This window comes from Phasianus colchicus, chromosome 3 (assembly GCF_987193195.1).
Source record: "Phasianus colchicus chromosome 3, bPhaCol1.hap1.1, whole genome shotgun sequence".
In the NCBI taxonomy this organism is placed as follows: domain Eukaryota; kingdom Metazoa; phylum Chordata; class Aves; order Galliformes; family Phasianidae; genus Phasianus; species Phasianus colchicus.
The window spans coordinates 2,891,548-2,904,124 of record NC_143438.1 but is presented as its reverse complement, the minus strand read 5'-3'; the positions used below and the strand labels follow the sequence as shown (position 1 = coordinate 2,904,124).

Here is a 12,577-nt window from a genome sequence, read left to right as displayed (position 1 = left end):
TTACAGAGAGTTCTGCAATAGTAGACTCCGGGCTGGAACTACAGCCCGTGGAGAGTAGACTGTGCAAAAGCAAATGATATCAGAGGAATTGCTGCTGGTGGGAATCCATGTGGGTCAGTCTATTCCTGAAGGACTCCACCCCATGGTATGAAACCATACGGGAGCAGTAGCTGATGAACTGCAACCTGGGGAAGCTCACAATGGATCAGTTCACAAAGGACTGCATACCATGGGAGGGAACCCACGCTGGAGCAGGGGAAGAGAGTGAGGAGGAAGGAGAGCAACAACAAAGCATTATGGACTGACCACAACCCATTTCCTCATGCCAAAAAGAGGGAGGAGGTAGAAGAAAGTGGATAGAAGGAAGAAGATGGTTTTAGTTTCCTGTAACTTCTCACTGCTCTAGTCTGTTATCGACAACAAGTTAATCTACCCTGACATGTTTTGCATGTGATTGTAATTGGTGAGTGATCTCTGTGTCCTTATCTCAATCCACAAGGTTTTTTTTCCCCATCATATTTTCTCCTCCTGTCCTTCTGAGGAGGGGGAGTGAGAAAGCAGGATGATGGTGCTTAGCTGCCTGTCAGCATTAAACCACAATATGGTAACATGAAATCTAAACATTGTGAAGATTTTTGTCCTGAGACAGTATGAAGTCTTTCAGCAGATTTTGTTACATAATTCTAAAGAAATTTTCTTTCTATTTAAAATAAATGGTGAAAGTCCTTTGCAATTTTGTTACGTAATTCACTTTCACTAAGGTCACTGAAGATAGAAATCCTGCAGAGTTAAGTAGAAATAAAAGGTAACAAACTGCAGAAAATTCATATTGAGTAACACAGTGAAACAGCTTTTTCAGACATATGGTTTGTTCTAGATGCTGCATTCTAAAGCAATTTACATTTTTCTCAAAACAGTCTACTACATATTTCAGCAGCATCTATTTAAGATGCTACTTAATAGCTACTGCAATAGTTAATGCAAAATTAACTTGTCCCTTTCTCCAAATAGTTTTTCAGAGGACAAGAATTCAAATGTTATTTTGGAAATAACCTGGGGAAGACTTCTTAAGGACAAATATGCACAAAGAATAAGCCACCTATTTCCTAACTATGAGATGCCTACAGGTGCCTGAAGCTGGCAGGTCATACAAAGTAAAGACTGTTCTATTAGATTATTCACCAAGAAGCCTTATATACTTCATCTTAAGTAGTTTTCAGCCAGCTGTGGGACTAGTATATCCACTAGAGAAAAATACACATACTCACTGTTCAAATACATAGCCTCTGAAACATCCATATCTTCTTAATTACCTAGTATTTATATAAAGATTAGGTCCACAACATTTATTTTCTTACTGCTTTTATATCACATAGTCAACTCCACATTTTGTTAACACTTCACTTCATGTTTACTTCTCATGGAAAGAATATATTAGTGCAGGCTGAAAGCTCCAATGTATCACATGGGTTGGGAAAAATGAAGACCTGGGGACTACAAAGTTGGAGTTCAACATCCTTTCAAGTAACTGAGCACAGAATTTTTGAAATAAGTTTCTTACTTATCTGTTTGTTTGTAATGAGGAATGGGAGGTGGAGGCCTGCTCTTCATTTCTTTATCCAGCACAGAAGTTAAGGTATTGCTTGGACAAATGGATTTCCCTCTAGAGAAACAATAGAAAAGGTTATTTTATTAAGTAGGAAGTTATATGCATTAAGAAATTAGAGCAAAAAGGTTATATTTAAAAGTAGTGGTTGTGATGTCAGTGTTTATATCTGTATTTAATCTATAAAAATATTTAATTTTCACAGAATCACAGAATATTCTCAATTGGAAAGGACCCACAAGGATCACTGAGTCTAACTCCTGTACCAGTACCACCTAAAAATTAAACCATATACCCAAGAGCATTCTGCAATGCAAGGGCTACCCTTTGGTCATGGTGTAGAGCAGTATTTTCTCCAATAGAGGAAGTTTTATCATGTCCCTAGTGAGTATTGTCTGAATCGTGATCAACTTCAGTATTGCACTGCATGTCTGAAGGCTACACTGGCTGGAGAAAGGGGAAGGATATAAAAAACAAAACAACAACAATAAAAAACACAACCAGAAACTGCTTTGAAAGATGGCATGTAATATGAATAAGTTCCATATAAACTATATATATTTAACATATATATACATTATATAATACATAATATATTTTATATATATATATAATAACAGGCTGTGGATAAATCTTAAAATCTCCAATAAATTTATAAATGACTTTCTTAGAGTGAGTTTGCTTTATTCTAGCTTCCAGTCATTTTTAACTTACTTAACTACAAGACTCACAAACCTTCTACTACCAGCATGTTTCCCATTCACAGATCCTTTCTCATCATCTGGGAGGGGAAGTAAACTGAATAAACTAAAATTCTTAAACCTTGTCTAGGACAGTTTTTTACCCTTTTTGCAGCTTCCTCCTAACCCACACTACTGGCATTTTAAGACCAAACTATTTAGCAGCCGCGGTACACTAAACTACAGTGCTTTCCTATTTCTATAGGAATGCCTCTTCCTCTAAGGAATGTTTAACTGCCTTCTGTTATGTAGAATCTCCTCTAAATACCATCTGCTAGTTACCTTTTAGACAGAGAGTAAATTAGCTTGGCCTCTCCATTTCAGAATAGGTGAATAAATGCTACTTCTTGTCCTCCTATTTATATTGCATTCATAACTTTATAAAAATCATAGAATCATAGAACTGCTCAGGTTGGAAAAGACCTTCAAGATCATCAAGTCCAACCACAACCTAACCATACTACCCTAAGAACCCACCACTAAATCATGTCCCTGAGCACCACATCCAAATGGTTTTTGAACGCATCCAGGGATGGTGACTCAACCACCTCCCCTGGGAGCCCATTCCAGTGCTTGACAACCCTTTGTGTAAGAAGTCTGACCTGACATCCAACCTAAACCTCCCCTAGTGCAACTTAAGGCCACTTCCCCTTGTCCCGTCAGCAGTGAGAAGAGACCAGCCCCACTCTTGTTGTAATCACCTTTCAGGTATCTGATGAGAGCAATAAGGTTTCCTTCCCCTCAGCCTCCTCTTTCCCACTGGAAAGAAACACTTGTTTGAAATGCCTATTTATGACTTTATCATTCAATGTAACGTTAGCCTTTCCTATGCTTCTATTCTCTAAAGTACTATTGCATTTGAAATATTTGTGTGTGCATACACACAAATAAAATAGAGGATTAATAATATCTTCAATTAACATATGTACACTCTAAGGTTGTTTACTTTCATTTATAGTAAGTCACTGACTTTCTGAGAAACACATTCCACAGTTATTATATACTGTACAAACCTTCTTCCTGATAATTTTATTTGAGCCTGTTATCTTTTCTGGCAAGAGAAGAAAGAGAGAAGATGCATTCTGTATTTGGGCTATGATTTCAGACACCTTAGTGATAACTCTCCAGTACTATTTCCAAAAAGTTAATCTGTATCACTTAGTGCTCTTAACAGTCTTATATGAAGACTGCTCCAAAAGTAGAGTCTCCTACTTTATTATGTTGGCCCATGACATTAGAGGCAGATGTTGGTGGGATAGCAATAGAGGTTGAACCTTCCTGCCAATATTCCACTGCATTTTGTTGTTGTGTGGCAGATGGTAGGCAAAGGGACAGTCTGACAAAATGGCACCTGACATGGATGTGCATATGAAGCAAATTAATTCCTCAGTGAGGATAAAATGCATCCCCTGACTTCACTGATGCTAGCTGAACGTTTATGAAGATCAAATTGTGGATGTTAGCACAGTGAGGTAGTGGATGGTGTGTTTCAGCAGTGTTGACAGTGGGTTACTGTCACTGGTACAGTCTTTACAATGCAAGCAAGCTCTTGTTCATTGCTGGCAAAAATGCATAGCTAATGGTGGTGACTTTGTTGAAAAATAGTGTTTTGTAGCTGCGATTTGCTCTATCAAATAGCGTTACTGTGCCCTTTGTATCTTTAGTAGTTTCCATGGAAATAAATAGGGCAGAGAAGCCATGGGTAAGGGAATACTAAGAACAAGATGTAACAGATAGAATAAAACCAGTTGAGCTTTCTGTTAACTATTAGCCCTGCAGAAGAAGCTGTTGTGAAATACTTAAATTTGAAACTGGAGCTATCACTTATCTGAGGTGTCAATGACTTTTAATGTCTTAAGAGAACAAAGGAGAAGACAGTGAAAATAACTTTTGGATGAATCCGCTGAAGAAACATTGAGAGGCAGCTGAAAAATATTCCCAGTAGAGCACTCACTGTCATTAAGAACATCAGAAGTAAAACTGTAGCATGTTCGTTCTGCATTGCATGCTCTTCCCTAATAACACATGGGAAGGACCAAGTGTGCAACTTCTCCTAACACCACAGAAGTCTTCCCATTCTAAATTTGCAGCATATGACATCTTTGTTTTTAAAGCGTCGTCATCTATCCCATTCCTTTCTCTAACACTTTATCCATTTCTGCATTAATTTCTCATCATCCCCTAGCCTCTTTCCTGTTTCTTAAGTAAGCCTTTTCAAATGTGATTTATCTTATCAACCTACTTCAGCAGAAACGTGGGTTCATGGAGAGAAACCTTATGGAAATGTCCCACCTCCATTGGAAGTACTCAAGATTCTAGCTACGCTACCAAACCATCAACAGCCTCAGAAGCAAATAATGGCACTCTAATAGCAGGAAACGTAAAAAAAATATTATTATATATTTTTTATTATTAACTATAGTCAATATCTACAGTTAAAAACTAGTTAAGCTGGTTGTTGAAGAACCACAATTTGACAGTTCTAAACTAAAAACTGATAGTGTTAAACTAAATAAACCACTGAGTGACAACAGAATCAAGAAAGTCATGCTCTCTCCAATACAATAATCTTGCTTCACTTCTTCTACTATGAACTTCCTTTTACAGGCCCTCTCCAAGTTTTGCTTAGAAATGTCTTGCAGTAACTCCATCTCCCTTTTTGTCTTTTGTCTTGAGAGAGGATAGGAATTCCTGTGGCAGATTCAGATAGAGCAAATAAGTTCCAATTGCAAGCTTCTGCAAAGAAGGTGCAAATTTAGGAGTGAATTCTGTATCCAGCCGTTAATCTTCATGAAAATTTATTACATCTATTATCTTTGACACTTCTCTCAAATTTAGCTTGTGACAAAAAGACAGTAAGTTAGTGCTGAGACAAGCTTTCAAAAATATTGTTTTCCTGGCTTTCTTATTTTTAAACTGGCTTTTTCTGAAGATGTACTCGATGATGAGAAATAGAAATCTATCAAATTATCAGTTTAAAACTGCATTTGAAACTTTTAATGTAAACTACTGCGTGTTGCAAACTGCACTGCAAATAAAATCATTGAATTAAGTGATAAATCATACACAGTTACTAGAAAACAGAATTAATTACATACTTGACTGCAGTGATAACAACATTACGCTTTGGCTCGTTGTCATAGCTCACACTTTCAATGCCATAAACCTGAGCTAATTCGTGGATGATTCTGCGGTGATCTCTGTTCATTGGTGGGTAACAATGACTCTTCTTTGTGTACTTGCCCTGAAGTTAAAAAGAAAAAAAAATATGATAAGGTTTTCCTTTAGCAAAGTAAGGCAAGTATGAGGAGGAAACAATGAAATGAGAGAGACTGCTTCTACCTTGTAAATTTTGCCACTGTAACAAAAAGTACTACAACAAAATGCTAATAAATCAGTATTGATAAAAACTCACCTAAAAATGACAATTTAGTTCTCACCTCAGAGCATTAACACACATATGTATGTACAAATTCTGAATACATCCTCTCTCCTTACACCCCAAAGAAGCAGGATATTTTTTTCTGAATTTTCCTTTTTCAGATTGCTTTCTTACAATGTACATACTGCAGATTGCTATAAAGGCATCAGATTTAGTTATCACTTCCCTGTACCAAAGAAGCTGTTCATCTGCAAAATCTGTCACGTAATAAAGTCTATTGTTATAGACTTTATCATTATAGACTATATCATTAAAGTAGTTTTAGTTTCAGTTCACCAAGACCGATGCTTGATCTGACACTGGCTGCTACATAAAGAGAAGAAAAACAAAATCAAAAAAATATTTGTCCCTCCCTCCTAATGGGTGGTGTGACTTAGTAACATCATATAAGATACTCAATACTTCAGTCTGCTTCAATGACTCAAAACTCCCTGTTTCAGTTTTTGCCTAATTTGTCACCTAAAGATATCACAGGATTTTAGGCCTATAGACAGGATTCAAGGGGAAGATAAACTACCAGTTTCAAACAAAGTTTGAGTCAGGGATTGCTAGAGAATTCTGAACCTGTACAAGTTTATGGGACTGGATGCAGGGCATTTAATGACACTAAGACATCAGAATCATCTTTGAAAGGTTGTGGAGTTTTGGGTATGAACCTAATGACTGGGAAAAAAAACACACCATTGTGCCTATGCTCAGGAAAAGCAAGAATGACAACAAGAACATTATCTGCACAAAGCATTTTTAGGCACCTGAAGTAGAAGGTCCTTGGGAGCAGCAAATTTAAGAAAGCGTTTCAGAATTTGAACAATCTGGTCTGACTTTATTGTTGGTTCCTGCTACAAGGAAGAGCTTGCACTAGATGACTTCTTTAGGTCCCTTCTGTCCTGAATGATTCTAGGACATTTTCTGACAACCTATACTAGACATTCAAATACAAACATTTGATTAATATACGTCTGGATTACACAATGAGAATTACTCAGAATTACATCAAAAAGTAGTCACAGTACAGATGACATGAGAAGTCTTTTCTAAATCACTAAGATGCAGAAAAGCTCACTTCAGAATCTAATAAAAGGACAATTTTGATAAATCTTAAACCATATGCAAATGTTAGTTCAAGTCTGATTTGGTATTGCCAGAAGTAACTTTGATGCAGCGCTGTGTACTCTTTATTTTCTGATAGTCCAGGAAACTATTACTTTAAACTTCAACTACTTACATTAGGCAAAAGAATAAGTGCTCTTTGAAATTATTGAAACTGCAGAAATCAACACACAGAAATATCTGCCTCCTCCCAAACTTTTCAGAAGCTAAATTATGAATAGTAAACAGACCTGAAGTTGTGGTCACTCTTCTCCATGTTTATTACTTTTAAGAGTAATTATATGCAATCAGGATAGAATCTTTACTTATCAATAAGCAATGTTAAACTACTTACCAACTACAACACTTACAGGTTCTAGACAAACGTTTAGATGAAGTGAACTCTATAAATTCTGTACTTATTTCTGACTTCCTTTAGAAAAGTCATAATAATTCTGGGCTCAGGAAAAAAGAAAAACATCAGAATTTTTTCCTATATGCAGACAGAGCTGGATGATATGAATATTTTCTGGCTTGCCTACTTATATACATCAACAGCAACAACTCTGCTGTACTAGATTAGTGCATACAGGTGAATCTAGGGGAACAGACATTCATGAGGCAAGCAAAGTCATAAAATGACAGATGAGTTTAACTGTATTAATGTGTAGAGTGACCATTCAGTAAAGAAGGAAAAGAACAGAAATCCTTTCTATTGCTCACTCATCCAGTTAAGTTGATGTTGTATCCAAAGAACAGTGCAAAAACATAAATAAATCAAAGCAGAAGTATGTAAATATTTGTAATGTGTACAAGACATAATACTGATAAAGGCAGAGCTACCTGAATATTTGATGGGCTAACATGCAAAACACTTTTAATACAAGAGAGTAAGCTCCACATCTAGAAATAAAGAATGTAAGTCACATCTTCAACCAGAAAGGATTTAGGACATGGGTGTCTAACCTTTTGGCTTGCCTGGAATGCACTGAGTGGACAGGAATTGTCTTGGCCACAGTCACTCCGAAAGTAATGCCTCCTATTTCCATGGAAACTACTAAAGATACAAAGGGCACAATAACACTATTTGATAGAGCAAATTCTCAGCTACAAAACACTACTGCTCAACAAAGTCATCACCATTAGCTATGCATTTTTGCCAGTGACAAACTAGAGCCTGCATGCTGTGCTCATAAAAATTTGTACCAGGGGAGATAAGCCACTGCTGTTACCACTGCTGAGACACACCACTACAATGTCAGTGTGCTCACATGCACTGTTTGGTCTCCATAAATGTTCAGCAAGTGCTGATGACTGTCAACGGGTGCAACTTTTTCTGCACAGACAAATTCAGTTCCATCCCTTTGCTTCGTATGCACTTTCTTGTCAGTCAGACTGCCCCCTTGCTGTCATCTGCTGCATAGCAATAAAAAGTGAGGGCAGGAAGGTTCAACCTCTATTGCCATTCCACCAATATCTGCCTCTGATGCCATGGGCCAACATAATAAAATAGAAGGCATTACTTCCAGAGAAGCCTTCGTAAAATGTATAATATGTTCAATGTATACAAGTAACAAAACTTACTTTAACCTTCAATATTTTTAATTAAAACAAAAAAGCAACAAAAATACAAAACTAGTGGGATATCTGACCTTGTTCACCTAATACATTAATCACTAGTTTGATGGAAATGGTTGCAATTTTAATGAGTTATTAAGGTGATCATCAGAGATTTTTGATGAAATTTTACTCTTCCTGTACTTCATTCTTGAAAATAGCTGTTCACAAATGTATGTACTGCCAAAAAGTGATAATGTGAACAAGGTGTGATTGCAAAGCGAGGAACATTTTCCTCTGTTAAGATAGATCTTATAAAAGTAAAGAGATGTGACCAAATTTTTAAGTTGAATATATGATTGTAACCACATAAATTCCATTTGAAAATATGGATGTAATGTATTTGTGTTGATCAAAAATGGAGCCGCAAATATACAAAAAAAAGCCATGATATTTTTGGTAATCTTGAAATCTGTTCTCAAATTCCTTTATCAGAATGGAAGGCACAGCTGTGTATTTTTCTCTGTTCACACAACTGTGTTTATTCAGTGTATCAAAAAGCATAAAATTATTTGCCATAACTTGAGCTGGAACTGCACTGCACCTTCCAACATAGTAAAATAGGAGGCATTACTTTTGGAGCAGCTCTCATACAATATTTAAATATTCTGATGGAACTCCTCAGGTAACTCTTTGATTTGCCTTCTAAAGACTTCATGAAAGAAGAATATTTAGCCTGCATGCGTATGACATAGACTCCAAAGCTTAAGAATTCTGTCACTCGTCTGTTGATCAGAAAAGAAAACTCCTCCCCTCTGAAACACAATTTGTCTCTTGGGGATGACTTTTACCTTGCAAAATAGCAAGTGTGAAGTGCAGATTGTGCAGAACTCTGCCACATGACCCTAAGCTGTTCATCTTGATCACGACAGAAACTTAAACCGGGAGCAATTTGCCTTTTATGTGGTGTTGGGAGCTGTCTTGGGCAAAGCAGTAAGAGTTCTCAATCCCTGGTGAAGTCAGAACAGGGGTCAGCAAAACTGCTATGCTGCACTTCAAGAGGGCAGACCTGAATCTGTCCAGGACATTGGTAGGGAAGGTCCCCTGGGAGTAAGTCTTGAAGGCACAGGAGCAGGCTGTCCCCATGTGCTGTAAGATGAGCCTGTGGGAAAGACCAGTATGGCTGAACAGGGAACTTTCACTGAGACTCCAGGAAAAAAAGAAAAAACGAGTTTACCCCCTGGGGAAGAAAGGACAGGCAACCTGGGGAGAATACAAGGAAGTTGCTAGTATATGAAGGGAGAAAATCAGAAAGGCTAAAGCTTAATGTGAGTTCAATCAGGCCGCTGCAGTAATGGACAACAAAAAATGTTTTCACAAATAAATATTAACAGTAAGAGGAGAATGAAGAAGTATCCTTTACTGGACATGATGGGGAAAATGACCACAGAATCACAGAATCGTAGGGGTTGGAAGGGACCTCCAGAGATCATCGAGTCCAACCCCCCTGCCAAAGCAGGCTCCCTACACCAGGTCGCACAGGTAGGCGTCCAGGTGGGTCTTGAATATCTCCAGAGAAGGAGACTCCACAACCTCCCTGGGCAGCCTGTTCCAGTGCTCCATCACCTCACCGTAAAGAAGTTCTTGCGCACATTGGTGCGGAACTTCCTATGCTCCAGCTTCTGGCCATTTCCCCTTGTCCTGTCTCCGCACACTGCTGAAAACAGTCTGGCCTCGCCACTTTGCCCCCCACACCTTAGATATTTATAGACCTGGATCAAGTCCCCCCTCAGTCTTCTCTTCTCAAGGCTAAACAGACCCAGTTCACTTAGCCTTTCTTCATAGGGGAGATGCTCCAGGCCCTTCACCATCCTTGTGGCTCTCCGCTGGACTCTTTCCAAGAGATCCCTGTCTTTTTTGTACTGAGGAGCCCAGAACTGGACACAGTACTCCAGATGAGGCCTTACCAGGGCAGAGTAGAGGGGGAGGATCACCTCCCTCGACCTGCTGGCCACGCTCTTTTTAATGCACCCCAGAATGCCATCAGCCTTTTTGGCCACAAGGGCACACTGCTGGCTCATGGCCAACCTGTCGTCCACCAGGACACCCAGGTCCCTCTCCACAGAGCTCCTCTCCAGCAAGTCATCGCCATCCACTGAAGATAAGGAAAAGGTTGACGTTCTCAGTGCCTTCCTTACATCTGTCCTTAAGAGTCGCATCAGTTATCCTTGGGGTACACAGCCTGATCAGGAAGTCTGGGCTGGGGAGCAGGATAAACTCCTCATAATTCAGGTGGAAACAGTCAGGAGACCTGCTACTCCACCTGGACTGCCACAAGTTCACAAAGCCAGATGAAATCTACCCAAAGGTGCTGAGGCAGCTGGCGGAGGTGATGGTCGAGCAACTTTCCATCATCTATCAGTCCTGGTCCATGAGAAAGGTTCCAGATGACAGGAGACCTGCTAATGTGATCCCCATCTATAAGAAAGGTTGTAAGGAGAATCCAGAGAATTACAGGCCTTTCAGCCCGACCTCAGTGTCAGGGAAGGTTATGGAACAGGTCGCCCTGAGGGAGATCACACGGCATCTGTAAGACAACCAGGCGATCAGGCCTAGCCAGCACGGGTTCATGAAAGGCAGGTCCTGCTTGACCAGCCAGATCTCCTTCTGTGACCAGGTAACCCACCTGACAGATGAGGGAAAGGCTGCTGTCATAGCATACCAAGACTGAAACAAATCCTTTATGCTGTCTTGTGCATTATTCTCCTGGAGAAGCTGGCAGCCCACAGTTTGGACAGGTATACTCTTTGCTGGGTTAAGAACTGGCTGGCTGGTTGGGCCAAGAGAGTGGTGAAGCTGAATGGAGTTAAATCCAGCTGGCAACCGGTCATGAGGAGTGTTCCACAGGGAGTCAGTACTGGAGCCCATATTGTTCAATATCTTCACTGACGGCCTGGAGGAGGGGACTGAGTGCACCTCAGGTAATATGCAGATGACACCAAGTCGGGGGGTAGCAGCTTGGAGCAGCGACTGAAAAGCTGCACAGGGGAAAAGGATTTTGGGGTGTTGGTTGACACTCAGCTAAACATGAGCCATCAGTGTGCCCAGGTGGCCAAGTTTACTAATGACATCCTGGCTTGTATCAGAAACAGCATAGCCAGCAGGACCACAGAGCTGATTGCAACCCCCCATTCACATCTGGTGAGGCCACACCTTGAGCACTGAGTACTGTGTTTAGTTTTGGGCTCCTCACCCAGCCCTTCTCTGGACGCACTCCAGGGCAATAAGACAGGTGAGGGGTCTGGAACACAAGGAGCAGCTGAGGAAACTGTGATGGTTAGTCTGGAGGAGGCTCAGCTGAAAACTTATTCTCCACAACTACCTGAAGGGAGGTTGTGGTGAGGTGGAGGTCAGCCTCTTCTCCCATGTAACGAGCAATAGGACTAGAGGGACCTCAAGTTGCACCAGGGGAGGTTCAGGCTGGATATTAGGAAAAAATGTGGTCAGGCACTGGAACAGGGTGTCCATGGAGGTGGTTGAGTCATGGCCCCTGGAGGTGTTTAAGGAAAGGGCAGATGTAGTACTTAGGAACACTGTTTAGTGCACAATATTAGTGGTAGGTGAACAGTTGGACTAAATGGTCTTAGTGATCTTTTTGAAACCTTAATGATTCTATGATCCTTTAGGTCAGATAGGGGAAGTATTGTCACGACTGATTTGTTTTACACTTTTCATTCTCTTCTCCATTAGACACTTTCAATAGACACTCAATCTGTTTTGTAGAATCTTAACAGTCGTTTACTGTCATGGTTTTTTGATTTTTGTTGTTGGTATTCCACATCATAACATCATGTAAAGCAATGGGAGTTACGGAGTTAATGTTCCAGTTCTGCGGACCACTGTTTCTGGGTGCTTTGTTCATGGAGGCCTGAAGGCAGAATTTTGCTTTTACTAAAAATTATGATTTTTTTAGACTATGATTTTGTCTGTAGTATAGGCCTCTCTAGGTATGCTGGAGTCTACCAGATAACTGTGGTTGAATCCAAGTTTCCTTCTAGAAAGAGGAGGACTACCACATACATCAAATCCTGGAAAGCATTCACAGACTTGTAAGTAATTTCTGCAACGGGAATCAGAAGAACC

At 39.8% G+C, this 12,577-nt stretch overlaps 1 protein-coding gene across 2 annotated transcripts in view; it reads right to left on the bottom strand.

Annotated features, from left to right (window-relative positions):
• Positions 1-12,577, bottom strand: part of NFX1 (nuclear transcription factor, X-box binding 1) — a 74,488-nt gene that overhangs the window by 3,661 nt on the left and 58,250 nt on the right. The window contains exons 22-24 of one of the 2 annotated variants that reach the window (XM_090136811.1): positions 9,504-9,596; positions 5,445-5,590; positions 1,562-1,663 (exon numbers count right to left, since the gene is read on the bottom strand). In XM_090136811.1, coding sequence (XP_089992937.1) covers positions 1,562-1,663; positions 5,445-5,590; positions 9,504-9,596 — 341 coding nt within the window. The remainder of the gene's footprint in view (positions 1-1,561; positions 1,664-5,444; positions 5,591-9,503; positions 9,597-12,577) is intronic. The other variant, XM_031592008.2, reaches the window with a different exon arrangement.